At 64.4% G+C, this 27588-nt stretch overlaps 3 protein-coding genes and 1 non-coding gene across 7 annotated transcripts in view; 2 read left to right on the top strand and 2 right to left on the bottom strand.

Annotated features, from left to right (window-relative positions):
• The window catches only part of KISS1R (KISS1 receptor), a 3427-nt gene extending 2475 nt beyond the window's left edge, over positions 1-952 (bottom strand). Inside the window, exon 1 of the mRNA XM_049639477.1 lies at positions 570-952. Coding sequence (XP_049495434.1) covers positions 570-813 — 244 coding nt within the window. The 5' untranslated portion in view covers positions 814-952. The remainder of the gene's footprint in view (positions 1-569) is intronic.
• Positions 1-13027, top strand: part of R3HDM4 (R3H domain containing 4) — a 16652-nt gene extending 3625 nt beyond the window's left edge. The window contains exons 1-9 of one of the 3 annotated variants that reach the window (XM_049639474.1): positions 3486-3622; positions 8477-8631; positions 9035-9159; positions 9599-9722; positions 10467-10552; positions 11008-11093; positions 11176-11231; positions 11451-11625; positions 12004-13027. In XM_049639474.1, the coding sequence (XP_049495431.1) occupies positions 3546-3622; positions 8477-8631; positions 9035-9159; positions 9599-9722; positions 10467-10552; positions 11008-11093; positions 11176-11231; positions 11451-11625; positions 12004-12292 (1173 nt within the window). In that variant the 5' untranslated portion in view covers positions 3486-3545 and the 3' untranslated portion in view covers positions 12293-13027. Of the gene's footprint in view, positions 1-3485; positions 3623-8476; positions 8632-9034; positions 9160-9598; positions 9723-10466; positions 10553-11007; positions 11094-11175; positions 11232-11450; positions 11626-12003 lie in introns of those variants that run through there. The other 2 variants (XM_049639475.1, XM_049639476.1) reach the window with 2 other exon arrangements.
• Positions 13028-14343: 1316 nt separating this feature from the next.
• LOC125931078 (U6 spliceosomal RNA) lies at positions 14344-14450 on the bottom strand. Its single transcript, XR_007460336.1, has one exon. It is a non-coding gene; the product is annotated as a U6 spliceosomal RNA (small nuclear RNA).
• Positions 14451-14637: 187 nt separating this feature from the next.
• MED16 (mediator complex subunit 16) lies at positions 14638-26767 on the top strand. Of its 2 annotated transcripts, XM_049639460.1 has the most exons (15): positions 14693-14840; positions 16114-16298; positions 16973-17080; positions 17373-17542; positions 17966-18397; positions 18827-18932; positions 20914-21069; positions 21743-21954; positions 22653-22859; positions 23093-23303; positions 23529-23662; positions 23953-24145; positions 24541-24754; positions 25539-25622; positions 26113-26767. In XM_049639460.1, exons 2-15 carry the CDS (start codon positions 16166-16168, stop codon positions 26237-26239), a joined length of 2487 nt encoding a protein of 828 aa, XP_049495417.1. In that variant the 5' UTR covers positions 14693-14840; positions 16114-16165; the 3' UTR covers positions 26240-26767. The 2 variants fall into 2 exon arrangements, with proteins under 2 accessions (XP_049495416.1, XP_049495417.1); XM_049639459.1 differs by lacking the exons at positions 25539-25622; positions 26113-26767 and having other exon boundaries at positions 14638-14840; positions 22175-22859; positions 24541-24630.
• Positions 26768-27588: the final 821 nt, after the last annotated feature.

Here is a 27588-nt window from a genome sequence, read left to right as displayed (position 1 = left end):
GTTGCGCCCCCGTCGAGGCTGGGAGAGCCGGGGTTGCGCCCCCGTCGGTGCTGGGGAGAACCGGGGCGCGCCCCAGTCGGGGCTGGGAGAGCCGCGCACGCCCCCGTCCCCTCTGAACCTGCCTCCCGGTCTGCAAGCTGGAGACAGTGGCGCTGCCCAGCAGCCACCACAGAATAGAGGAAAACGAGCACTCACCTGAGCCAAGTCGGTCAGCCCATCATACAAATGTGTGAACCGAGCCTTTCATTGACGCAAGGGTCGCAAACCGGGATCCCGCGGGCCTAGCAGCCCCTCTCCCTACTTTCATTCATAGGACACGGTGTCACAAGAACCACGTTTTAACCAGACACCTTCCTCAGGGCCAGGCCAAGCTCTCCACCGGCCACTGTCCAGACTCCAGAGTTCTCGAGCTCTAGCCCAAGAGTCAGGGACAGTAGGGACGGGACCTGCTTCCTGCACGGGGCTGGGGGAGGGGGTGCCGTCTGGGAGAGCACAGCGCGCTAGGAGGCCCCCTGGGCCTCTCTGGGGACCCCCCCCCCGGAGTGGCCGGCAGGTGCCCGGGCGCTCACCTATGTAAAAGTTGGTCACCGTCCGCATCTGCTTGTGGCGGCAGATGACGAAAATGACGAGCGAGTTCCCTGCCAGCCCGAGCAGCATCAGCGCCACGAAGGAAACCGGCACAAGCCAGGCGTCCACCGGCCGCAACACAGGGGCCCGGCCGTCCGAGGCGTCGGCGCCACAGCCCGGGCAGACCGTCGCGTTGGCCGGCGCCCACCAGGACGCGTTGGGCGCGGACGTGGCCACGGCGCGCATGGCTTCACCGCCCTCTTCCCCCTGGCCGCCCGCCGGTTTGCGCCCAGGCGGCGACCTTCCTCCTCGCTGCCTGCTGGGGACACGCCCGCGGAGCCTGGGAAGGGTCTCGGCTGCAGGCCACAAGACCCGGAGGGCGACTCCGCCGGGCAGGGCGGCTTCTCTGCTGCCGACGCAGCCGCGGCCACTTTATACCCTGCGCCCCCCTGGTCCCCGCCTCCCCGCCTCTCCCGCAGCCGCTGGCCACTCCTTCACCTGCCCGTGCGCCCTCCACTCACGTGCACAGCCACCTTCTCCCCCTTTCGCTCTCCTTGCACTGTCTGGCCCCGGAGCCCTGGGGGGGGACAGGCTGGAGGTGGGGCTCGGGGGACCAGGGGAGAGGGGAGGGGGGAGGCTGTGTGGAGGCTGCTGTGGACCCTAGAGGCCGAGCCTAACCAGGGGGTTGAGACTCAGAGGACAGGCAAGCGGTGGGGACAAAACAGAGACCAGAGAAGGCGCCCTGTTAGCCTTCCGTGTGGCTGGGGCTCCTGGTGGGTGGGCCCTGGCTGACAGGGAGGCCAGCCCTCATCAGAGGCTGGGAGAAGGGGTACTGGAGAGCCATGGAAGGCTCAGAGCAGGGCAGGTCCGCCGGGGAACTGGCAGTTAGAAGGAACCTGTTCTTTTTCATATATATTTTTTAATGTTAATTATTTTTGAGAGAGAGACAGAGGGACAGAGCACAAGCGGGGGTGGGGGGGGGGGTGGGACAGAGAGAGAGGGAGACAGAGAATCTGAAGCAGGCTCCAGGCTCCGAGCTGTCAGCGCAGAGCCCAAGGTGGGCACAAGATCATGGCCTGAGCCAGAATCAGACGCTAACCGACTGAGCCACCGGGCGCCCCTAGAAGATACCTGTCCTTGAAGTACACAGCCTGGGGGACTCCTTGGCTGTGGATGGGGGTGTCGCCCCCTGCCTGACTGGCTGCCCCTATTGGACGCTCGCACTGGGGGCGTGGGCACCTGTGCCACTGGGGCTAGGAACCAGGTGGAGGGCGGTTTGCAAGGACACGTGTACCCCACGTACCCCAGATACTTTTTCTGTCCACCCGCTTTCCATCTTGAGGACGATTCTGGACAACGGCTTAAACAATCAGAAAAGGAAGAGAAACTTCTTCGAGGTGGGGGCTGTGGGGAGAGCAGCGGCAGCTCCTGGGGCGGCCGAGGGTCCAGGCGGGTGTCAGGAGGGTACCAACCCAGGTTCCCCAGAAATGAGACCCCAGAATGGGGGGGAGGCCCGGTGGCATGCTCTAGAATTAGCACATTTATTGGGCAGTTAGTTCTCGTGGGCGGGGAGCAGGAACCAATCCCCGCCCCCCAGAACCCGCGGGAACCAACCCCCCCAGGCCCCCCCGCTGGCCCCCCCCCCCCCCCCGCAGCACCTTCTCTCTGGATTTATATCACCTTTGATTCATTTGGCTCTTTTCTCATTTGTCCGTATGATGCCACATAGTACGTGCTCTTGGGGGTCTTTCCGCAGCCCCTCCTCCGTACCCTGTGTGTTTGTTAAAGTGATCCGGTCATTCTCTGGCACAATTGCCAACAGGCTGTCTGCGGCCGCTGTCTCCCTGTGGCGTCTCTTCACGTGGTCCTGGTTTCCACTTTTCTTGTAGACTGAACGGTGGATTCCAGCCAGATCCCACAGGTTCGATTCTCTGCTCCCAACCCTCCCACAGCTCCCCGTTGCCAGACCCGCCATCGCAGGACCGCAGGGCTCACGGGTCCACCCTCGGCCCTGTGCCTCCTTCCCCCTCATGCTCACTCATCACCCTGCTCTGGTCACTCTGGATACCTCAGGGCCTTTGCACTGGCTGTCCTCTCTGCCTGACACACTCTTCTCACTTTGCAGCCCGCCAGTCCCTCTCTCGGAGAACTCCTCTTTCCTGCCCCACTCCGAGGGGAAAGGGTCTGTCCTGGCCACTGCCACACCCCAGAGCCCATCACTGGGCCCTGCTGACAGTGGACATTGGTTAAATGAACAAATCCTCAGGGGTGAAAGGGGGTGGGAACTGATGTTGCCCTATGTAAAAAAAAAATTTTTTTTATTAAAAAATTTTTAATTATTATGCTTATTTATTTTGAGAGGGAGACAGAGTGTGAGTGGGAGAGGAGCAGAGAGAGAGGAAGACACAGAATCTGAAGCAGCTCCAGGCTCGGAGCTGTCAGCACAGAGTCCCAACAGGGCTCGAACCCACTGACCGCGAGATCATGACCCAAGCCCAAGTCAGAGCTTAATCGACTGAGCCACCGAGGCGCCCCCGCCCTTTTAACGTCTATTTTCAGAGATGAGTAAAGGAGTCAGGGCTCCAGGGGCCGCACTGAAACAGGACTGGGAGAGTCTGGTGGACTCGGGGCTGGGGGCTGGGGTGGGGGCGCGGCTTGGGTCATTTCATCTGTCTCCTGCCTCTGAAATGGATGCCCCCCCTCTTTCCTAGCTCCCCAGGCCTCGGTTTCCCCGACCATCCCCTGGAGGCTGGGTGCCCCGCCCACCGGCCTCCAGGCTTCGGGGGCGGGGATCTCGCTACCCGCCGCCTCGGTCTCCCCGTCTGTGCCCCGGGATCTGGCTGGCCCTGCGTCCTCGGTCCCCGCCCCGCGCGTCCAGCCTCCAGGCCCCGCCCCGGCCCGCCTCTGGGCGCCCGTCACTTCCTGCTCGGCCCGAGAAGGCCCTGCCGGGCGGCGGCGGCGGCGGCAGCGTCCGAGCCATGGTCGCGCTGGAGAACCCGGAGGGCGGCTCGGAGGCGGCGGCGGTGGGAAGCGCCCCCGGCGGGCGGCGGACGCTGTGAGCGCGGCGGGGCGGGCGGGGCACGCCCTCCAGGACTCCGGGGCCCCTCCCCTCTCCCCTCTCCCCTCTCCCCTCTCCGCTCTCCCCTCTCCCCTCTCCCCTCTCCCCTCTCCCCTCTCCCCTCTCCCCTCGGGTCCGGCTGCAGCCCCAGGCCCGCCCCGCCCCTTTTCCTCGGGGGTGCCCCGGACCGTGGTGGGGGTGGGAGGAGGGGGCTTTGTCGTCCCCCGGGGGGATCCCACCCCCGACCGGCCCGCGCGTCTGCTGGGCGGAGGGAGGCACCCGGTTCGTGCGTTGGCGTGCCCCCGGGGCCCAGAAGTGCCCCCTCAGCCCCGCGCCCGCGTATTGTCTCGCTTTGGGGGTGTCGTGCGCCTGGCCGCCCGCTCGGGTGAGGTGGCGAGGTGGTGTCGCTGCGCGCCGCGTCCCCCGAGTCCGTTTTGGTGTTGCGGGCGCTAACGCGCAAGCCGCTGTCCCCCCACGCGGGGTCTGCACCCCACAGCCAGTCCTGTGTGCGCCCCGTGGGGTTTTCCAGCCCCCACCCCCCGAGGACACAGGGCTCTTTGTTCGTGTCTGAGTACTTAACAGATGGGGGGGGGGGCTTCAACACCGGGTCAGCGGGAGCGGGAGGGGGCGGGGCCGCCGCTGCAGGTAGGACCCCAGAGGGGCCGGGCACACTTCCGCGTAACCGGCGTGTTTACGCCGAAAACCGCGCTGTTGCCCCCTGGTCCTGGGGGGGGGGGGGCGGGGAGCGAGGATTCGGCTGCCTCGTCGTCCGTCCGTGTGCTGGTCACTCCAGCTTCTGTGCCTCAGTGTCTCCATCTGTACAAGGAGATATACCAGCGGCCTCTTCTCGCAGTGCCTGGGACGAGGTGAGGGGTGTCAGGGACCCTGCGCTCAGAGGTGCCCCGCAAAAGGACGCGCGCATTCTGTGTTGTCCCAAGCGTCTCATTCTGTTTCGTTGCCGCTGTGCTGTTACGATTTCCGCCCGGTACCTGCCCGGAGGCCACGTGGGTCTCCACAGACGTGGGACTTCCCTTCTTTGAAGGGGCCTTAAGCACCCAGAGCGGGTATTGACTTGCCAGGTGGGTGCCACCGCGGCACCCCGTGTCCCACCACCCCCCCCCCCGGGGTGTGGCCGCTGCTGGGGGCCGCGGGGCCCCGCCCCAGCCTGAGTCACCTCCGCTCCGAGCCCTCCCCCCTTGGTTTCCTGCTTCGGGAAGTAGGTTCCTCTCTTGCTTGTTCCTGGGGGAGGGGGACCGGTGCCAGAGAAGGTACCCTGGAGCCCAACAGAGCAGGTGGCAAGAGGCCCCCTTTCAGAACCCGCGGGGAACAGAACTGGGGGAGACAAAGGAGGCTGTTCTCCCCAGACCCAAGCTGACTTAGCAGCTGTTTCTACCTGGGGCCTGTCCACCCTCACTGGGCAGGCACCTCGAGGACACGGACATTTCCTGAGGCCTGTCAGGTCCAGGAAGCCTAAGGCACCCCGTCTGCGTTGCCGGTTTCCCCATCTGTAAAGCGGTCTCTGTGGGCAGGTGCCGGGGCCACAGCAGGGGCGGGGCCGACCCCATCCCGTCTGCAAGCGTGTAGTTCGGGAAAGGGGGTTTAAATAGTAAATAGATGAGTAGACCAGCTGGTTCTGGGCAGCAACAGGTGAGGCGGGGTAATGGGGCTGATCGGGCTGTCCAGGAGCACGGCCTTTCTCCCAGGAGGCGGCATTTGAGCCGACGGCAGACTGTGCCAAGAAAGGGTACTTCCGGCAGAAGGCTCAGCAAAGGCCCTGAGGTAGACTGTTCCTGGGGGCTTTGGGGCACGGTGAAGGGGCCCCTGGGTCTGGAGCAGAGGATGGGGCGAGGCACTGATTTTTGATGTGTAGGTGTGTTTTACACAACCTTTGTGCTGCCACACGTCCCTCTCCCGACAGCCTTCGTGACAGATCCGATTTGCTGGGCACTTGTGGGCTGCCTTCTCTGTCCTGCCCGCTTCTGCTGTCCTCTCTTCCTCGAGTGGGGACCAGGCCCGGTCGTTGGCCCTGGAGACCACACGTTTCTTGTCTCCTGCTGGAATTTGGTTGAGGTCAGCAAGCTTGAGTTGGTGGTGGGACTCCATTTCCAGCGCTCGGCTCAGCGCAGGAGGCCCACGAGAGGGTGGCGAGCCCTCCAGAAGCCTGTGGGGCCGGACACAGGCCCCTGTGGTCCCTGCGGGGCAGGGCAGGGCTTCTGATGCCACGTCACGATGGAGCTGGGCCTTGCCCTCAGGGTTCTGGGGAGCCATGCATGGTGGTGGAGCATGGGTCTCAACCCGCTGGGTCTCAACCAGGTGTGGGGGGTGGTCTGAGGGGCCCAGAGGGAAGCAGGAGGCTGAATGGTTCAAGGGGGTGTTGCTGTTCTGACCAGGTTCAAATCCTGGCTCTGCCACTCTCAAGAGGTGATGGGGAAGCCCCATTTCTCCGAGCCCCAGGTCCTGAGGACTCAGCCCTGCTCTGACATCTCCTGATAACCACCAACCCCCCCCCCCCCCGCCCCCGCCGGATGCGGACTCTGTTATCAGCCCCACCAGGCTGCCGTTCTGGACTCTGTCCAGCTGCCAAGGTGGAGACATAGGCACTGGAGCTCGGGGAGAGCTACGGTGAACTGGGGCCTGGGGTGGGCCTCAGGGAGGCAGCCCTCAGTTTGGATCCAGCCTCACAGTCACTGGTTCTGTGCTGACTTGATTTACCTCTCCCCGTGCCGGCCGGCCGCCTTCCTCGAGACTGTGGGATCTTGAGATGATGACTTTGTGTCTCAGTTGCTAATTTGTTTAATGGGCCTCAACATAGTATCACCAGCCTCCTGCATGATAGTGATGGTGAAAATGAGTATTCACAACAGCGTGGTGGAGGGGGTGAGCTCCCCATGACAGGAGGAAACCAAGCAAGTTGCAGCTGGGTTGATGTCTGCCCTGGCCCCTTGTGGCCCTGAGTGTCCCCTTTCAGGCTCACAGAGGCCATTTGTTATTTTTTTTTAAATGTAAGCCCCAACACAGGGCTTGAACTCATAACCCAGAGATCAGGGCCTGAGCTGAGATCAAGAGTCAGATGCTTAACCAACTGAGCCACGCAGGCGCCCCACACAGAGGCCATTCTTATCCTAACTTGGCAGAGAGTGAGCTGAGGCTCCCGGTTCCACCGTGAAGCATCCTAGCTAGGATTTGAACTCGGGGCTGCGATTCCAGGACCCGAACCGTACCTCTGCCGTGTGCTCCTGTTGATGGGTACTCGTGCGTGTGTGAGTTTATTCGTCAGACAGCAGCATGGATTTTGGCAGAAACTGTTATCCCGGGAGCCCGTGCTGCTTACCTGCTCCACTGTGACCTCATGCAGTGCTGAGTCTCATCAGCCTGTTTGCTTTTTGATCAAGATGTAATGGCCATTCTACAGAGGACAGATGCTTAAGGCTGGGGACACTTTACATATGTATAGACCCCACGGAGCACTCGCTTCATTCCTAACCCCTACAAGGTCTCTGCCACAGTCCTGGAGTTTCACGGTTTTCTAGAGCCTACTGGTGGCTTGGAAGGAAGAGGCCACACTTCTGTTTTTAATTTGTGTCCTGGGAACTTTGGGTACCAGAAAGTTTGGGGGGGCATTTTGGACTCTGAGTCCTACTCAGTCTTGGAATTGTGGGATTTTTTTGAGAACCGATGCGGCAGTCGGTTTTCGGACCACCTGCTGGGTGCCAGGCTTGGTGGGTGAGTGTCTGCGTGGGGACTTCGGTGGACGAGGCTGGCAGTCTACGGTGATCAGGAAAACAAAGCAGTGACGTGTTACATAAGGGGGTCGGGGTCTCCCTGACAGGTTAGAACAGAGCCAAAGGAGATGTTCAAAGGAGTGAGCCATTCAGACGCAGGGGGAGCGTGCACCGGGCAGGGGGTACAGGCCGATGGGTGGGACGGCGTGTGGCATTGCTGGAGGGACGGTGAGGAGACCTGTGGCTGGAGCAGACAGAGGGAGAGGGAGTTAGGACACGGGAGGGGCCATCCTGGCGCCCAGACCCTCTGAGGGTCAGGATCCACCATTGCCCCTGCAGTGTGAGGGTTTTGTGGCCCAGTGGGGACCATCCCCCTGTGGTCTGGGGGTCGTCAGGGGCTGACCTGGAAGGCCGGAACTTGCCAGGATGTTTCCATCTAGCAATCAGTCCCGGCCCCGGCCCCGTGTCGGGTCTGCAGCTGGCCCGTGGGTCCCCAGTGGGACGCCTGGCCATGCTGCTAATTCATCTACACATTAATGCCATTTGCTTGGAGGACAGCAGATTAGTTCCAAGGGGGGCACATTTCAGGGGGACTCCAGGGACAGAAGGCAGATAGACTTGGCCGTCACCTTCAGCTTCCGGGGGATGTTTCTCAGTGTATCTGCTGCTGGCATGGGGGTTGCTCCATTAAATCAAGTCTTTTGATGGGGCGCCCGGCTGGGAGCCCCACATTGGGTACAGAGATTGCTTAAATAAATAAACTTTTAAAAAGTCTCAAAAATAATAATAATAAGGCCTCTTGAGAAACTCCAAGAGGAGGGCAGTGTTCAAACCTGGAGACTCTGGGTCCCACTAGCTTGCGGTAAGATCCGGAAGCCTGAGAACTTTTCTTGGCCACCCACCCAAGGTGTGAATGCAGGCCAGTGTCTGCTCCTCTCCGAGCCCCAGTTTACTAATCTGTCATCACGACTGTACGGGCCTCCTGGGTGATGTGACCGTGAAACAAACGGCAATTTTAAGGGTCTAGGGCTCCCGTTGCTGAGGGAAACCAAGCGGCAGTGGCCATGGTGGGGGTCCTGGCCTGTGTTGGCCCTGAGGCCTGCCTCCCCACCCCAACCCCGGCCCACAGGCCCCTTCCAGGCTGCCTGCCCGCTCTAGCTGGCTCCCAGGTGAAGAGGCTGTCAGCGTCCAAGCGGAAGCAACACTTCATCAACCAGGCTGTGCGGAACTCAGACCTCGTGCCCAAGGCCAAGGGGCGGAAGAGCCTTCAGCGGCTAGAGAACAGTGAGCGGGGGCTGGGGGCACCTCCTGGGGGGTTCCTGGGGCCCAGATGAGAACGGTGTGTCTGTTGGTATCATCTGGTGCTTTTACCCTGAGTCTGACCCTGAGCTGGCAATGCTGGCGGTGGGCTATAAGGAGCTCTGGGCGTTGGAGCTCAGGTTTTGAAAGATGTATAGGAGTTCAACGAGCCAGGGAGAAGGAGGAGTTCTGGAGGTGGAGGCTAGATGGTTTCTGCGCCTTCTGGGAAAGACAGGTCCAGCACGGGGGTGGGGACACCAGTGTGAGCCAGAGCGTAAAGGCCCTACATACAGAGGCCAGGGGAGGAAACATGGTCCTTGGGTTTCTAAGGAGACTGGGGGGCCCCCAATGCCACCCCCCAGCCCAGAGACCATCTGTTTCCATCTAGCCCAGTACCTCCTAACGCTGCTGGAGACAGACGGGGGCACAGCTGGTCTGGACGATGGGGACCTGGCCCCCCCCGCAGCACCCGGCATCTTCGCAGAGGCCTGCAGCAATGAGACCTACGTGGAGGTGGGGCCCCCGTGCCCTGGTCGCTGCCTCCCTCTGCTCCGGCCACGCGGGCCTCCTCTCTGTTCTCGCTTCTGCTGCCGCACGTGGCCTATGCTGGTCCCTCGGTCAGGAGCACCCATCTGCACCCATCCCCCTCTGGTTCCTCTATGCCCACCCTCTCTGTTTCCCTGGGGATCCCCAGACAAAGCCAGAACTCCCACGTACCCCAGAAGTTTCCGGCACTCCCGATTCATCTGCCCCTCATTGGGAATGAAGGACTCCACCGAGGGCACGTTTGGTCCATACCAATCCCTGCCAGAGGAGCGGTCTGCGGGTACCCTGTAGCGGGCAAACGTGTCTGCAAGGGGTATTTCCGCACACTTTGTGGCCCTCTGTGTGCATTGGCCATATGGAGAACCCGGGGCTGAGGACGCCTGGGTCCAGCGCGCCTCTCTTCTAGGTCTGGAATGACTTCATGAACCGCTCTGGGGAGGAGCAGGAACGGGTTCTCCGCTACCTGGAGGATGAGGGCAAGAGCAAGGCACGGAGGAGGGGGCCCGGCCGCGGGGAGGATCGAAGGAGAGGTGCGGGCCTGGACGGGAGGTGGGGGGGACCAGAGGTACGGAGGGTGTACGCCTAGCTGATCCTGTGTGGGCGGGCCAGGGACAGGGAGGAGCCAGGTGTGTGGGCGGTGCTCGGGGCAGAGGAGGGGAGGAGCCAGTGTGTGGGTGGTGCCCCGGGCAGAGGTGGGGAGGGGCCTGGTGTGCGGGATGGCCAGGGACAGGGAGGAGCCAATGTGTGGGCGGGGCCTGGGGGAGAGGAAGGGAGGAGCCAGTGTGTGGGCGGTGCTGGGGGGAGAGGAGGGGAGGAGCCAGGTGTGTGGGCAGGGCCTGGGGGAGAGGAGGGGAGGAGCCAGGTGTGTAGGCGGGGCCCGGGGGAGGGGAGGGGAGGAGCTAGTGTGTGGGCGGTGCTGGGGGGGAGATGAGGGGAGGAGCCAGGTGTGTGGGCGGGGCTCGGGGGAGAGGAGGGGAGGAGCCAATGTGTGGGTGGTGCCCGGGCAGAGGTGGGAAGGGGCCTGGTGTGTGGGCGGTGCCCAGGGACAAGGGGAGGGATGCCGCATGTGGGCGGTGCCTGGGGGGAGTGGGGAGGGACCCAGCGAGTGGGCAGTGCTTAGGGGAGACGTGGGGAGGAGCCCTGGGGGGGCGTTGCCCGGGGAGGGGAGGAGCCTGGTGTGTGGGCGGTGCCCAGGGACAGATGTGGAGGAGCCGGTGTGTGGGGCGGGCCAGGGGCTTGCTCTAGACGCTGCCCCAAGCCCAGAACTCTTGCAGAGGACCCAGCCTACACACCCCGTGAGTGCTTCCAGCGCATCAGCCGGCGTCTGAGAACTGTCCTCAAGCGGAGCCGCATCCCCATGGTGAATACCAGGCCAGGCCTCATCTTTTTCCACCTGCCTGTTTTTTTTTAATTACCTTTTTTTCCTCACTTTCTCAATTGGTGGTGGTGTCAGGGGTAGTCCGTTACCCAGTGCAGGTGGTATTGGAGACAAGGCAGTACACAGGCCAGTGTGATCAGAGTGCAGGAACTGGGCCGGGAATGGGCTTCCATGAGGGTGGGAGGGGCAGGGGCAATGGCAGTGGGTACTGCGGGATGTGTAGGAGTTCACCAGGAGGAGGGCACAGGGGTTCAGAAGCATGGGGATATCTCAGTGCCTGGTATCTTCGGAAAGGGTTATGTAGCTTCATATAGCAGGTCAGAAGCCACATTTGAACCCAGGGCTTTGGGCTCCAGAGGCTCCCCTGGGCATGGGGCGTAGACAGCTTGGTCCCAGCCTCATAGTTGGCCTCACCCCTAGACCTGTTTCCCCTGCAGGAAACTCTGGAGACCTGGGAGGAGAGGCTGCTGAGGTTTTTCTCTGTGTCTCCCCAGGCCGTGTACACGGCCATGCTGGACAACAGGTGACAGGGTGGGGGTGAGCCCAATGTGCCCCTCCAGGGACTGGCTCTGGCTCTCCACCGCTTACCTTCCGTTCCTCTCCAGTTTCGAGAGACTCCTGCTTCACGCCATCTGTCAGTACATGGACCTCATCTCAGCCAGTAAGTGCTGCCGACCCACGGGGCCCCACCTGGCTGATGCACCCTGGGGACACCAAGGCCCGAGTCACAGAGGGTCTGGGTACTGGGGGGGCGGTGCTTCTGGAGGAGGAGGGGCAGCATGAGCAAAGGCTCTTGCGCTAGTTCGAGTTCTTTGGAAGCTCCCTGTGCGTCTGGCTCCATGCTGGGTGCAAGGTCGTTTAGCTGCCGCTCCCCCTGCAGCCCCCCTCCACCGTGCCACCCAGGTGACTTCGGCGAGTCCCCCTCCTGGGGCCTGTGTCTCCGCTTTTACCACGGGGGTGTTCTCAGGACACAGCGCCCCAGGGAGAGTCCTCACTGCCTCTGGGTGCGCCGCCTCCTTGCTCCTCTGCTCCGCCTCCTGCCCGGAGTTGCTGAGGTGACGGTTCCCATGGCAACTCAGGGACGGCCCCTCCCACGCTCCCTTCCCTTTGTTCCCACAGACTCGGGACGGAGGGGCTGGGCTGGGGGTGCTTCCCCGCAGGAGTTGGGCCACGGCCCGGACACGGAGGAGGAGGGGCCCTGGCAAGATGGGAGGAGGGGAGGTGGAATGAGCTCGGGTGTGCATGGCCGGTTCAGGTTCGGGAGCGAAGGGAGGTGGGGCGGGTGGGGGTTGGGCCACTCGAGCCCTGATGCGGAAGCAGCCCCCCCCCCCCCCCCCCCCCCCCCCCCCCCCCTGAGGGCAGGGATGGAGGCGGTGACCTCGTGTGCCCTTCCCCCATGCTGCCCTCATCGTTGCGCCCCCTGCCCCTTACAGGCGCCGACCTGGAGGGCAAGAGGCAGATGAAAGTCAGCAACCGCCACCTGGACTTCCTGCCACCAGGGCTGCTCCTGTCCGCGTATCTGGAGCAGCGCAGCTGATGGCCGCCCCCCTCCCCCTCCCCCAGCCTCCCCTCCCCCGCCCCCAGCCTCCCCTCCCCCAGGCCTCCCGTGCCATTCGCTCAAGTATCTTTATTATTTGGAGGATTTTTCCCTGCAGACGTGCGCTACCCCTGGGAGGGGGGGCTATCACTCTGACTCCTTCCCAGCCCGCCTCTCCCAGATAAACGCGGGGCCCTGGCCCCCCACACCGGACTGTCCCGGCCTTGCAGCTCCCCGCTCCGGGACTTGAGTTTGAGCGAGGAGACCCGGCCTGGTCACTTCCGTGTTCCTTCTTCGTTCAGCTTTTTCGGCCCCGTCTGAAACTTAAGCAAGGAGCGACAGGCTGGGTTTTTATCACTTTTAATGAATTTGGCATGATTTGTTGTAGATTTTTAAATTTCCCTTTTGGGAAGAAAAACCAAAAACTTGCCCCAACTGATAAATCGGGGGACTTTGTTCCAGTCCCTGTTTGATCCTCCCCCATCCCCCAGCTTTTGGCTTGGATGTGGGGGAGGGGGGGGCCTGGGGCTCCGCCCCTTTTTCCAGGTGTGTTCTGTCGTGTGCGCCTGCGCGTGTGCCCCACGCCCTAGGACAGGGGCTGCATCTTAAAGGCTGGTCTTGCCACCCTTTTGGAACATGTTTGTCCTCCACGGGTGGCTTTTGGTGGCTCTTGGGGCCCCATCCAGCCAGAAGCCTCTGCCCTAGGACTGCCCCATTCCCTTGTCCGTGTCCCTTTGCCCTTCCCCTAGCCTAGCTCTGGCCTGTTACCTTGGGCTGACCTCTCACTGGCCACCCTGGCATGTCCCACAAGAGCAGGGCTGGGGGACCCCTCCCGTGTGTGTGTGTGTGTGTGTGTGTGTGTGTGTCCAGTTGTGCTTTGGGAAAAGTGGAGAGTTCAATAAATCTCTGGTGCTCTGGTCTCTGGTCTCCAGCTGTGGGGCTTTCCTTGGGGGTATGGCTGGGGGTGCACAGAGGTGCTCAGGATGTTTGGAGTCTCAGTCGCTGAGGGCCGCAGGCCTGGGGATGAAGCCTTACACTGCAGAGGCGTGTAGGGAGAGGCCGCTGGTTCTGCTTCCTGGCTCGTGCCCTTCCCAGGTGCCCACGTTCCAACCCCAGCTCCACCATTTCCCAGCTGCCCACCGTCCAAAAAGTCACTTGTGTGATCGTCCTGGGGTGGCCAGGACAAAGTACCCCAGCTGTGGCTTAAAACCACAGGAATTTCTTGTCTCCCAGTCCTGGAAGCCGGAGTCCAGGCAGGAGCCCAACCTGTGGCAGGGCTGTGAAGCTCCAGGGGAGGGGCCTTCTTGCCTCTTCGAGCTTCTGGGGGTCCCTGGCGTTCCTTGGCCTGTGGCCACCTCATTCCAGCCCCTGCCTGCGTCTTCACGTGGCCTCCCTGTGTGTGTCCCGGATTGGCCCAGTGTCCTGCAGGATGAACCCAGCGGGGGGTTCAGACGCTGAGGGAAGTGTCTCGCTGGTGCCATCACACTGCTGACATTGACCCTGGTCTCCCGGCTGGGGATGCTGGTGGGGCTCCACACTGGGAAGCTCCTTCCCCGCCACACTATCCTGGCCGGAAGGCGTTACCGCGTTACTGTGTGCCCCCCACACAGAGGACTGGGGGCTGGGAACCACCTCCCTGAGGACAGAAGATCTATGTTAATTATTGAGAATGCTGCAGGGACATTTGTCTCTTCTCCCCCAGGCGTTCACTTACGCAACCATTTGGGACACATGAAGATTTACTTTCTAGTTCGGTGGGCCATCCGGTATTATTTATCCTGGTCACGGTCCAGGTTTGGCCCTCGCAGCCTTGGGTCTCTCTGAGGCACCCCCATCGTTGTGGGGTTTTTATACATGAGCCCCGGGATGCTCCCGCTAGGCCTGTGTGTTTCTGCACGGAGCCTGGTTCCTTCTCTCGGGCCAGGTCTGGGCGCTTGGGTGTGCGGGGGCCCGTTTAACAGGCATCCTAAGAGTTTTAAGGGCAGACACTAACTCGCGGAAGTCCACGTGGCTGGCATGGACGCCGGAGGCCCGGGGTCCCAGAGGGTGCAGCCACTTGCACGAGGACCCTTTCCCCCTGCCTGCGGGGTGCCCGGGCCGGGCCCGGCCCGAAGCCTCCTGCCCTCCCCTGCAGCCCGCGGGAGGACCCGAAAATCAGGGAAGGGCCTCCAAAGGGAGAGTCGCTTCACCTGTGGAGCCTCAGTTTCCCCGCTCGGGAGAGCCCAGAGTAGAGCAGCAAAATATGGAACGCTTCACGAATTTGCGTGTCATCCTTGCGCAGGGGCCATGCTAATCTTCTCTGTATCGTTCCAATTTTAGTATATGTGCTGCCGAAGCGAGCACGAACTCCCGGTCTAGCCGAAGGATATTTATAGTGCCCAAACAAAATGTCTTTACACAAAGGGTGAATTCTTTTAAAAGGAGTCAGCCACCCATCTTTCTCCTAGGTTCCTACAACCTATAGTGCGATCAAATGCGATCACTCACTGAAACTGAGAAAGTGTTCATTGTTCCACCAAATATAACTCAAGTGGCTGCTGGGACGCTGTGAAGTCCTATATGCAAATATCCCGGAAGAGGGGCGGAGTCGCCGCCGTCCCAGAAGCCTCTGGGAAGCGGCCGCGCTGCGCGGGCGACTCGTTGGTCCCGGGGAAGATGGCGGCGCCGGAACCGGGGAGCTAGAGAGACTCGGGGCCGCGGCCGCCTGCTCAGCTTGGCGCCTGGGCCGGCCTGGTGAGCGCGGGGCTGCGGGGCCCGCAGGGGACAGCCAGCGTCCGCTCGGCGCCCGCGGCCGGGGGAGGGTGGGAACGCAGCCCGGAGGAGGCGGGGACCCGCGGGCCCGGGGCGGGGCCTGCGGGGTCAGAGGGCGCCGGGCGCCGGGCGCGCGGCTGGCGGGGGGGCGCTGGGCGGGGTCTGGGGGTTGTGGCTGAAATTTGCGTGGAGCCGGGGACTAACTGGGGGTCTGGCCCGGGCTGGGGGTGGGGCTCGAGGATAATGGGGGATTTGGCGGTGGGACCAGGAGGGCCCCGTGAACACCTGGCAGGTGAAGGGTTTGGGGTCCCTGGGGTGGAGTCTGAGAGCTTAGGCCGGGCTCGGGGGCTCAAGGAGTAAACTGGGAGGGGATTCTGGAAAGGATAGATTGTAGGGGATGGGGACTGGGGCTTTGAGGGCAGAACTTAAAAGACTTGCGGGGGGCTTGTGGGAGGGGCCTTGGTGTCCCTGGTCTGGGCTCGAAGACGTAGCGGGACCTGGGCTCATGACTCAGAGAAAGGGAGCTGACGGCACTTTTGTGAAAGAAGGAGTAACCTGTAATCGGTGCCTGCGCGTAGAGCATTTCATTGTTGGGCTCAGCAAGTCCCGCCTCGGGCACGACTTTCTGCCTCCGCTGGATGGGGTCTCCTAGCTCTTCCCCCCAGGATGGACCCAGGCCCGACCTCTGCAGGCGCTTCCCACTGCCTTTATTGCTGCCTAAGGGGACCAGTGCACTCCCCTCCGCCCCACCCCTGGTGGTGCACTCCAGCCCGCCCGAGGGGTCCTGCGCAAATGTAAATAGCTCATCGCCCTCCCCGGGCTCCCCCCCCAACCCCACTAGGGTGAAGGCTTCCAGCGCCCCCACCACCCACCCTCATCACCTCTGGCCCCCTTTCCCTTCATTCATCTGCTCTAGCTGCCTGGGCTGCTTGGCCACTCCTTGAACACCCCAGGCTCAGTCCAGCCTCCGGGCCTTTGCGTTTGCTGTCCCCTCCACCTTCCCCCAGACATCGTGTGTCTTGCTCCCTCACACCTCTGCTTTGATGTTGTCTCCCTGATGAGACCTCCCTGTCCCCCTGTTTAAAATGCAGCTTCACTCACACAGCACACGAGACCCAAGGGCAGGGAATCATAGAGATTCGGTTGGGTTCCTTTCATTCCCTGTGGGAACCGGGTGTCCAGTGTGGAGCTCGGCATCCTGCAGGCACTCAGTGAATGTCACTGATGAGCCAGTCTCCGCCGCCCCCCCCCCCAGCCCCAGGAGCTGGTGACTGTCCTCGGGGTGTGACCTGTGGCCTGTGGGCACAATGGATCTGGCTTACGTCTGCGAGTGGGAGAGATGGCCCAAGAGTACCCACTGTCCGTCGGTGCCTCTGGCCTGTGCCTGGTCCTGCCGTAACCTCATTGCCTTCACCACCGACCTTCGAAATGACGACCAGGGTGTGTGCCTCCTTGACCCCAGCCCCGCTCCTGTGTGTCCCTGTGGGGGAACTTTGGGTCTCCAGGCCTGCCTGGGAGCTGCCCCTCACCCATGTGGGCCCTCTCAGGGTTTTCTCATCCATAACGGGGTAGTGAGGACTACAGCCTCACAGGTGTGCAGAGGCCAGATGCTGTGTTCCCCATACCTGGTGCTGGAATCACCCCCGAGGGATGAAATGGGGCAAGGGGAGCGGGGTCCACCAAGGCTTCCAGACCGTCCATGTTACTATCTTGCATTTGAAAACATCTAAGGTACTTAGTTGGGGGCTGTTTTCCCTTTACTGTCTGGGTAATACGTATTAGGAAAAAAATAGAAAAGCAGAGAAATTTAAAGGGGAAGAGACCGTGGGGAGATGCCCATCATTAGCCTTTGGGGATCATATTCTCCCTGTTCTATTTTCTGTGTCTCTTGTGAAAACACCGTGACGCTAGTGGCCAGGTTCAGGCCTGCTTCGGTTTCCAAGGGAACACAGAAGCCTCTTCCTCCATAGCACCAGGGCTGTCTGTGTGGTCAGCAGCAGATGCCCCTGACTCCCCCGTGGGTGGCACGGTCGCTGGATTCATCCCTGACCCCTCCCGGGGTTGTCGTGGCTTCCTGGTTGTTACCGCTGCCGTGCCATGTGCTGTCCCCGCAGACCTCACCCGCATGATCCACATCCTGGATACGGAACACCCCTGGGATGTGCACTCCGTCAACTCAGAGCACAGCGAGGCCATCACCTGCCTGGAGTGGGACCAGTCAGGTGAGGGCCGGCCTGGGCATGGGTGGTCCTGCATGACTGAGGGGGATAGCGATGCTCTCCCTCGATCCTGAATCTCAGGGTAACACACTCTGTCTCTTCCTGGTCACGCCCCCAGAGTTCACAGCTGGGACTCGAACCCTCAGTCTGTTACAATTGTCACGTCCCTGCGAACACACCTTATGCCACTCCCCTGCTCAGCCTCCACCAGCTTGCTCCTCCCAGGCCCTGAACGCACTGGAATCGCTGCCCCTGTGCACCCTGAGGGTTTGCAGTGTGGGTTTGTGGTCCACAGGCTCCCGGCTCCTGTCGGCTGATGCTGACGGGCAGATCAAGTGCTGGAGCATGGCCGACCACCTGGCCAACAGCTGGGAGAGCTCTGTGGGCAGCTTGGTGGAGGGGGACCCCATCGTGGCGCTGTCCTGGCTGCACAACGGGGTGAAGCTGGCATTGCACGTGGAAAAGGTGGGTGTTCACCCGAGCAAGCCGGTGCCGTTGCAGTAGGTGAGACCGTGCACCCTGCCTGTCCTCCCGCCACCAGCACCCTTTGGTTTTTGTAGTCCCGGCCCAACTCGCCCGATTCATGCCTTCAATCAGGCTGTCAGCACCTGTGTTTTCTCTGAGCTCCCATTTAACTGATGGCTGCTGTCCTTAATGAACCTTCCATTCAGCTGGTGGCTGGTATCCTCAGTGGACCGTTCATTTAACTGACAGCTGTTCTCAGAATCCAGTGCACCCCAGAATTCCTCTTTCTGCACCCCAAGGGTGGGTTGTCAGGTCACAAAGGGCAGACCCCTAAAGTCTGGGCAGGCCACCTGTTGCTGACGTCCTCAGCTGGGTCCAGCATCGGCAGTAAGCAGACCCCGTGCTCCCTTCTCCCCCCCCCAGTCGGGCGCCTCCAGCTTCGGCGAGAAGTTCTCCCGCGTCAAATTCTCGCCGTCCCTCACACTGTTCGGCGGCAAGCCAATGGAGGGCTGGATCGCAGTGACGGTCAGCGGCCTGGTCACCGTGTCCCTGCTCAAGCCCAGCGGGCAGGTGCTGACGTCAACGGAGAGTCTGTGCCGGCTGCGCGGCCGCGTGGCCCTGGCGGACATCGCCTTCACGGGCGGTGGCAACATCGTGGTGGCCACCGCGGACGGCAGCAGCGCCTCCCCCGTGCAGTTCTACAAGGTGTGCGTGAGCGTGGTCAGCGAGAAGTGCCGCATCGACACCGAGATCCTGCCCTCGCTGTTCATGCGCTGCACCACCGACCTCAACCGCAAGGACAAGTTCCCCGCCATCACCCACCTCAAGTTCCTGGCCCGTGACATGTCAGAGCAGGTGAGTCCTGCCCCGGGCCCGCTCCCCTGGCCGCACGCTCCTCGCCGCGAGTTCTGGGGTCCAGGGTCGGACGGGGGGCTGACACCCCCCCCGGGGCCCCAGGGAGCCCTGTGTCCCCCTCTTCTGGCTCCCGAGGCGCCCCATCCTGGGCTCGCGGCCCCTCCTCATCCTCACGGCCAGCAGCGTGGGGTCCGCCCGGCTCTCTGCCTCTGACCCTTTGCCCCACCCGCGTGGGGACCTCGTGAGGACGCTGGGCCCCACAGCCTGCGGGTCCCGGGACCAGGACGGGGACGTCTCTGGGGCAGTTGTCCAGCGGTCACCCCGGGTGCCAGTGTAAGGCCCCGGCTTCGTGGAGCTTCCCCCTTGCTCTCCCCTGGGGGACATCTGGCATTCCGGCTCCACACTCCTGACCAGCGGCCGCCTCCGCAGGTGCTCCTGTGTGCGTCCAGCCAGACGAGCAGCATCGTGGAATGTTGGTCTCTGCGGAAGGAGGGGCTTCCCGTGAACAACGTCTTCCAGCAGATCTCGCCTGTGGGTGAGTCTCCCCGTTCCCGGGGCAGCGTGAGGGAGCTGCTCCGAGCAGCCAGGCCGTGTCGGCCTGCCCCACCCTCTTCACCCCTGCCGATGCAGCCTCTTCGCTCCTGTCCCAGACAGCCACCTGACCCGGGGCTCAGAGAGGCGAGGTCCTACCCGGTCATCCCACAGGCGGGTCGCCTGACTGCCTCACTCTCACACCTCCTGCGGGGAGCACGTGCCTGCTTGAGGGAGCTGTGGTGCAAAGGTCCTGGGGCATGAGGCAGGAGCCAGAGCGGGCTGAGCAAAGGGGAGCAAGCAGGCGGTGCGGCAGGGCTGGGGGTACACACAGTCCCCTGGGCCACAGAGGGCACTTCATCCTAAAAACAGAACCCTCCAGAAACCCTGGTTTATGGTGAGGAAGCAGACCCAGAGGGGGTGGCGGAGTTTCCCCAGGACGTACCCGATGGCTCACCTCCCCCTCCCCCGTCCCTGCACTCAATGTGGAGCCCCCGGTGGCTCCAGATGGTGCCAGCCTCCCCGAAGACCGTGCCCGCTCCCCGACAGAGCTCGGGACGTGCTGGCCCAGCCTTTAATGACTGCGAAGTCAGAAAAGCCACTTGATTTTCACCGCCGGAGCTCACAGGGGACGAAGGCCCCCCGGGGCCCACAAATAGCATTTCCAGCTGATGAGAGCAGGGCGCTCTGCTGATTAGCGCTAATGGACCCTGGAGCGGTTGGCTGCTCGGGAGGGTGCTAAGCGGGAACTACGAATGAAGCCATGTCAAGAGGCCCCGCAGCTCCTGCCCCCCCACGGGGGCCACGGGGTGGTTACAGAAGCTGCCCGCTGCGGGGGCCCAGTGGTTAGCATGAAGCACCTTCCCCAGACCCCCCCCGTCCTGAGTGAGCTCGTAGCTGGCGGCCGGCATGACCGTGTGTGGCGGGCAGGGCCACACAGGTCTGCACGGTCCCTATGCCCCAGTGCAGTGGGTGACCAGCCCCAGGGCCAGCCTGGCCAGCCATTGCGTAGCATTTGTGCAGTGCTCGGTGTGACCACTGGCCCGCGGGTGCTGTCTGGACGTCATCCTTGTTAGATGCGAAGTTACACTCTGGCCTCAGGCAGTCTCAGTGCTCCCTGGGCCTCAGTTTCCCCTGGGGGGCTCGGGTCTGCGGCAGGTTTATGAGCCGTTCAGAGCCGAGCTCTCCAGACAGGTGGGCGGCTGGGAGACGCTGTTTGACCCTTGGTTGTGCCGTGTAACAACCAGCTCAACTTGGCTCACAGCCGTGGCCCCGCGCCGCTCTGGGGTGGGGGGGGAGGGGGCGCCGCCTCCGCCGCTCCTACCTGGTTTGTGTGCCTGCCGTCAGCCTTCCGGCAGCGTGGGCCGTGCGCCTGATCGCCCCCCATGACCGCGTGTCCCTGCAGGCTTGCCCAGGCACGTCCCGGCAAATCCACACCGTGTCTCCTCTTGCGTCATGTTGGCCCGCGCCCTCTAGCCACGCCGGGACTCCCGGAAACCACTCTGCCTGTTGCTGGGGGCTGTGGGTGCAGGGGGCGCGGGTCTGTGGCCCCTTGACCGTCCAGCTCAAGCCTTAGCAGGCGGGCCGAGCTGGGCTCCGCCCAGGACCTGTCCTGTCACGAGACAACGCACCGCGAGCTGGCTGTGTCGCCAGGGCTTGTGGTGGCCGGGAGTGGGGTGCACCCCGCTTCTCTGCTCCAGCTTCGGCCAGGGTCACGGCGGCCTCCCTCCCACTGCCTGTGGCCTCCTGGTCGGGCGAGGTCCCAGGGCAGGACTGGCGGTCCACGTGTGTCACGTGCCTGCCGTGGACCGTTCCGCTGCCTGGGCTGTGGAGTGCTTTGAGGGACGGAGCGGGGCCGGGTCCCCAGCGCAGGGCCGGAGACGGGGGTGCCGGGGCGGCCGTGCCTGGCGTCCCCGGCGGGGGTCCGCCGTGCGGCATTTCTCATTCTTGCTGTTGTTTTCCCGTTCCCCCGGCCCCCTTTTCAGTTGGTGACAAACAGCCCATGATTCTCAAGTGGCGGATCCTGTCGGCCACCAACGACCTGGACCGCGTGTCTGCCGTGGCGCTGCCTAAGCTGCCCATCTCGCTCACCAACACTGACCTGAAGGTGGCCAGCGACACCCAGTTCTACCCCGGCCTCGGTACGGCTGGCGCGAGCCCCTGGGGGCGGTGGGCTCTGAGCCCGGGGCTCAAGTCTTAGGGCCGTGGGGCCCGCCCCTGTCCGCCAGGCGGCCCCGCTTCCGGGATCCCCCACGCTCCCAGGCCGTGAGACTGGCTAACGGAACACTGCGTGCATAAAGGGCTGTTAGCGACCAGCAAGGACGAGGTTGGGAACTTGGGGCGGACGTTTTAGGTGGGCAGCGCTCTGTTCTGGCGCCTCAGGTGTCGGTCCTGGGCTCAGTTGCAGGTGTCCCTGACCTCAAGTGAGTCAGGACTCAACGTGAGCCCTAACCCTGCCGCCCACTGGTCGTGGGGATTAGGCCTCCCCACCCCCCTTCCTCCCCTCAAGGCCCCTGTGTGCTCCTGGGCCCCGGGGCCTTTGCATTCACTGTCCCCTCCCGCCGTCTCCTCCCACCACCGTCTCCCTGGAAGGGACCCATTTGCTCCCGTCAGCCACACCTTGGGGAGGAGGTGGGGCGTAGCCCGAACCTGGGGCTGTTGGCAAAGGATGCGGGGGGAAAGCGGCTGGCTGTGGGGGCGGCTGGTGGGCCGTGGGTGGCCTGGAGCCACGCCTCTCCCCTGGGCGGCCCCTTCCCACCGCGGGGAGCTGGGCGGGCCCCCACGCGGCTGAGCGGCCTGTGCTCTGGCCTGTAGGGCTGGCCCTGGCCTTTCACGACGGCAGCGTCCACATTGTGCACCGGCTGTCGCTGCAGAGCATGGCCGTCTTCTACAGTTCTGCGGCCCCGCGCTCCGCGGACGAGCCGGCCATCAAGCGCCCGCGGACCACCGGCCCCGCCGTCCACTTCAAGGCCATGCAGCTCTCCTGGACGTCTCTGGCCCTGGTCGGCATCGACAACCACGGGAAGGTGAGCTTCAGAGCCGCCTCCCTGCTGCTCGCCGGCCCGAGGTCGTCGCCTCTGAGGTCCAATCAAAGCTCCGGCGGCGAGGTCTGTGGCGCCTAGTAGGTGCTCAGCAGGAGCCGTTGGGGTGGTTGGGGTGGTTGCCGTTCACGTAGGATTTCTGGAATCAAGTGCGGTGAAGCACGTAAGCGTAGCGGGTGCTCAGCGGGTGTCCTTGTTCCCGGAGGGACTTGGCCTCGGCCTGGAGGAAGGGGGCCTGGAGGAAGGGGCGAGCTGTGTGCGCTCACCCTGGCGGCCGTGCCCGCCCATCCCCCCGCCTCCCGTGCTGACTGGGAAACCGGCTTCCGCATTCACATTGAGACTCCTGACTCGTGAGCGAATCCCTTGCTCGTTTGCTCCGCCCTTGGGGTCTCCAGGAGAGGGGCCAGCGGCCTGGCGTGAGGCGTTCCGCTTCTGGAGAACAGGGTCTGTGTCTCTGCGGAGACCCCCGCGGCCCTCGAGTGGATCCGCGCCGGCCACGCAGCCTGGTGACAGGCCGGTCCCCCAGAAGCCCCGTGCGGGTGTGGTGGGGTGTGGTGGGGCCTCGGAGGTGCCGCCGCAGCGCAGACACAGCGCGTGCGGCCGCCCCACCCCCTGGCGGGCGGGACGGCCCGGGGAGGGGGTGCGGGGTCCCGCAGCGCTCCCCGCCCCGTCCTCCCCTGCAGCTGAGCATGCTTCGCATCTCGCCCTCCATGGGCCACGCGCTGGACGTGAGCCTGGCCCTGCGGCACTTGCTCTTCCTGCTGGAGTACTGCATGGTGACCGGCTACGACTGGTGGGACACCCTCCTGCACGTGCAGCCCGCCATGGTGCAGAGCCTGGTGGAGAGGCTGCACGAGGAGTACACGCGCCAGAACGCGGCCCTGCAGCAGGTGCAGGGCCTCTTTGGAGACGGGGCGGGGAGGCCGGGGGGTGGGGGTGGGGGTGGGGGTGGGGGTGGGGGGGCTGCCCCGCCCCTCCCCTCGCACTTGCCGCCCCGCCCCGCCCCGCCCCTCGCACTTGCCGCCCCGCCCCTCGGGGGCCGCCCCGCCCCGCAGGGGGGGGGCGGAGGGCGCCGCCTCCCGGGCCCCTCGGGGCCGCCCGCTCACGCCACCTGCCCGCCCAGGTCCTGTCCACCCGGATCCTGGCCATGAAGGCCTCGCTGTGCAAGCTGTCGCCCTGCACAGTGGCCCGCGTGTGCGACTACCACGCCAAGCTCTTCCTCGTGGCAGTCAGCTCCACGCTCAAGTCCCTCCTGCGCCCACACTTCCTCAACACGCCCGACAAGAGCCCTGGCGACCGGCTGACCGAGGTCTGCGCCAAGATCACGGACGCCGGTGGGTGCCGCCCCGGCCCTCACCGGGCTCGCCCCAGGGGAGCATCGGCCGGGCCGGGCCAGTGGGGGGGCGGGGTGGGGGGCGGAGAGGGGCCGCTCTGGCCCAGGGCCCAGGGCCCGGCTCTCCGGCTCTCGCAGTGGGTGCTGCCGCCGGGCGTCGGCGCGGCCCCCGTGCGCGTGCACCGCGAGGCGGGGTCGGGGCGCCTGACCTCCCGTCTCCTCCCAGACATCGACAAGGTCATGATCAACCTCAAGACGGAGGAGTTCGTCCTGGACATGAACACGCTGCAGGCGCTCCAGCAGCTCCTGCAGTGGGTGGGCGACTTCGTGCTCTACTTGCTGGCCAGTCTGCCCAACCAGGTGCGGCCCCTCCCCCCCCAGCCGCCTCCACGGGCGGGGAGCTCGGAGCTCGGTGCTCTGCCGGCCGCGTCCCCGCCCCCGCACCCATTACCTGCCAGGGGGGCCGCTTCCCCTCCCCTGCCGGCACTGCGTGGCGTCCAGGAGCCGGAGCCCGTCGGTTGCGCGTCAGAAAAGCCGGGGGCCCGGGGCGCCCCCGGCCGGGCGAGGGAAGCCGGCCCATCTCCCCGCACACCGGGGTCCTAGGATGCCGCTCGCGCTTAGGCCTGTGGCCCCGGGTGCCTCCCCCACAGGGCTCCCCGCTGCGGCCGGGACACAGCTTCCTGCGGGACGGCGCCTCGCTGGGCATGCTGCGGGAGCTGATGGTCGTCATCCGGATCTGGGGCCTGCTGAAGCCCAGCTGCTTGCCCGTGTACACGGCCACCTCAGACACCCAAGACAGCATGTCCCTGCTCTTCCGCCTGCTCACCAAGCTCTGGATCTGCTGTAAGACGCCAGCCTTCGGCTCTCGTCCCCCCATCAAAATACGAGTCCTGGCTGAGACGCCCCACTCCCCAAATACAGGCTCCCCCGGCTTAGACGGTCGTGGTCCCCAGCGCCCAGCACAGGTGCTCGCTAAACGTCTGCGCCCGTTTGCTTGTCTTGTGTCACCGGGTCGCGTGTTTGCGGCCGGCCCTGTTCTCGGAAGGACACCCAGCGCTCCCTGTGTACTTGTTAAACGAATAAGTGGGTCCTGACGCTCGGGAGGTCAGCGTAGAGCTGGGGCCTGAGCCCGGGACCGCTGCTCCGAGCTCCAAGGAGGCCTCGGTGCCCCACCCCCGGCAGGCAGCGCTCCGGGCAGGGCCGCCCGGCGCGACGTCCCCACGGTCCCCTCCCCGCAGGCCGTGACGAGGGCCCCACGAGTGAGCCGGACGAGGCGCTCGTCGACGAGTGCTGCCTGCTGCCCAGCCAGCTGCTCATTCCCAGCCTGGACTGGCTGCCCGTCAGCGACGGCCTCGTCAGCCGCCTGCAGCCCAAGCAGCCTCTGCGCCTGCAGTTCGGCAAGGCCCCCGCCCTGCCTGCCTGCGCCACCGTGCAGCCCGACGGCCTCAGCAGGTGCGTGCCCGGCTCCGCCTCGCCCCCTGCGCGTGCGCCCTGCTGGTGCCGCCTTCGGGGCTCCGCCTGAACGCCGTCCCCGAGAGACGCCCCGCTCGGTCCCCGACTCCCCCGCCGCCTTTCTCCGTCTTGCCCTCCGTCTGGCGCGTCACCCCTGCGTGGAGTGCCGTGTGCTTGGCCTTGAGGGCTCGGGCTGCGGCCTCTGCCCCCGTAAGGGGCAGTCACCCTAGCGTAGACTCCCGTGTGAGCCCTCGCTGCGCAGCAGCACCACGGGGCAGGGGTTTGTCCCCACTTTTCAGGCGAGAAAGGTGCGGTCACTGACCCCAGGTCGCACAAGGTGCTTCCCCGTTTTGGACGCTCACGTGGTGAAGAGAGACCCGCGAATCCTCCGCGAGGTCCATTACTTTGGGTGGAAATTTCAGAAATCGCAGATGAGCCAAAGGAGGAAAGTCAGCACCCGGGGGCCCCCTTTGGGTGTAATGCTTCGGGCGTTGGGCCCGCCCCCTTCTGGCAGCTTCCTTCTTGTGTTGCCGTGGGAGGGACCGCCTGAATCATTTGGGTTTGGGTTTCGGGAAAAACTTTAAGAGAAGAGGAGGTCGATCACAATGAGATTTAAAATGTGGTGTTTTGGAAACATTCAAACGCAGTTTTCAGCCCCTCCCCGCGGGTTCTCGGTGGCTTCCAGAGCTTTCCGGCGCCGTTGAGCGTGCGGGCAGAGGGCACGCGTCAGAGATGGCCCGTGTCTGGTGTGTGCGCGCCTCACGTGTCCCCTCTCGTCCGCCAGGGCGCCGGGCCAGCCCAAGATCGACCACCTGCGAAGGCTGCACCTGGGAGCCTACCCCACGGAGGAGTGCAAGGCCTGCACCCGGTGAGCGCCCGCCACGTGGACCTGCCCTCAGCCCTGCCCCGGGGGCCGGTGGCTTCCCGCCACAAGCCTGTCTCCCTGCCTGTGAACACGGGTCGCGGGAGCGCCTCCCAGCGAGGGCCACGGCCGCCTTGGGAGGTCCTGAGCACCCTCTCCTGGGCCATCGGTGGCCAGCTGTGCCCGCAGCCCGAGCCTGCCCCAGGGGAGCTCTCCGTCGCCCGGCGGGTGCGGAAACGAAGGCCGGGAGCTTTGCAGACGCCGCCACGCAACCCCGGGACCGGGAGCGGGTTCCGGCGCTCAGGGTCACGCTGCCGGGGAGCGGCCAGGCCAGGACTCGAAAACCCCACACCTGTGGCCACTCACGGGGCTGAGCCGGCTCGGTGTCGGGCGGCTCCGGGAACGGCGCTCTGGCGGTGGGGGTGCAGCACGTGCAGAGGCCCAGGGGCAGGGCAGCCCCCCCCCCCCCGCCTCACCCTGCCGGCTCTGCCCCCAGGTGTGGCTGCGTCACCATGCTCAGGTCACCCAATAAGACCACGGCCGTCAAGCAGTGGGAACAGCGCTGGATCAAGAACTGCCTGTGCGGGGGGCTCTGGCGGCGGGTGCCCCTCAGCTACCCCTGACCGGGGGCCCCCCGGGCCCTCTCGGCGACAGAACGTTCCACACACACCCCGACCTTCATCGGGTACATCAAGAAACGGGCATCCTTGAAGCACTGCCTTCCGGGCCTTATCGGCCAAGGTCGTGTCCCGTCAACGGACGGGGCAGGGGTGGACGCGGCCTGAAGCCGCGAGTTGGTGCCTGTCGGCCCAGCCGGGACTGCTTTCTGTCCCTCAGAGCCTAGCGGTGGTTCCAGGAGGAGGGCCGGCCCCCTGTCCACGTGCCCCAGGCGGCCACCGAGACACCTGTGGGTCTCACGGCTTCACGTAGTGTCCTCCTTGGACCCCCAGTGGCCCCTCCGGAGGCCCCAGGTCCTGGCTCGGAGGGTCCAGAGTGGCCCGGGGTCTCTGTTCTTTAGAACGTCCCCCCGTGAACTTGTCTAGTGTCTGGGTGAGTACTGCCCATGACACCTGCCTCAGTGTCCTCCCTGTTCCTGTCCGTGCGTCCGCGTGGTTCTGACGTCAGCAGGTCCAATAAATGTCCTGCCAGGTCGCAGGTGTCCTGTCCCTGCCAAGGGTGCTCTCCTCCCCTGGGCTCCCGTGCCCGGTGACTCTCTTGCTCTGTCAGCATTTATCAAGCACCTAGTGTATGCCAGTCACCGAGGTCCCTGCAGGGGGCAGCAGGCCGGGCACCGGTGGGCCATGGGCAGGTCTCTCTCTCTCCTTTTTCCCTGCCTCCCTCTAGCCTCCCTGCTGCAGGCCCTGAGCTGCTCTGGCCCCTGGGCTTCTGGGAGCTCAGGTCTGGTCCCCAGGGGGTCCCGCCTTCTGCCAACGAGCGCTTTCCCAATCACGTCCGGCTTATGTCCTGCTCCCCAGGCCTCCAGACGCAGCGCCCTGCCTGTGGAGTGCTAATGGCTTCTCTGGTTTTCTTGCTGGAAGGTGCAGGGAGGGTGGGGCGGGTGGATGCCCCGCGGGGGTCAGACCCTGCACCTGTGCTTGTGGGGCTCCCCGGGCAGTGGGGGCTCGGAGCCCCTTACCGAGGCCCGGGCCGTGTTGCCCCGGAGGGCCTGTTGTCTGAGCCGTGGGCCTTGATGGTGGGCACGTGGTGGGGGCGGACAAGGGCAGGGAGCCGGCCCTTGGCTGGGCCTCTGCCAGCCGCCTCGCCTCCCACCCTGCTGGTCACCACTGCCTGGTGCCCCTTTAGTGACACGGGGACCCCGAGGGCAGCCTCCCCCGGTTGAGTGGTCACTGCTGACAGCCATCCGTGAGCCGGTGGAGGTGAGGCTCTGTGTAAATTGCTCATCTAACGGGTGTAGGCGGAGAGCAGGGGAGAGGCCTCTCCTCGGTGGGGATCCGCTTCGGGGGCCCTTTCC

The sequence above is a fragment of the Panthera uncia genome, chromosome A2, assembly GCF_023721935.1.
Source record: "Panthera uncia isolate 11264 chromosome A2, Puncia_PCG_1.0, whole genome shotgun sequence".
Lineage (NCBI taxonomy): Eukaryota > Metazoa > Chordata > Mammalia > Carnivora > Felidae > Panthera > Panthera uncia.
Note: the sequence above shows the minus strand (reverse complement) of the source record. Positions and strands in the feature narration are given on the sequence as shown.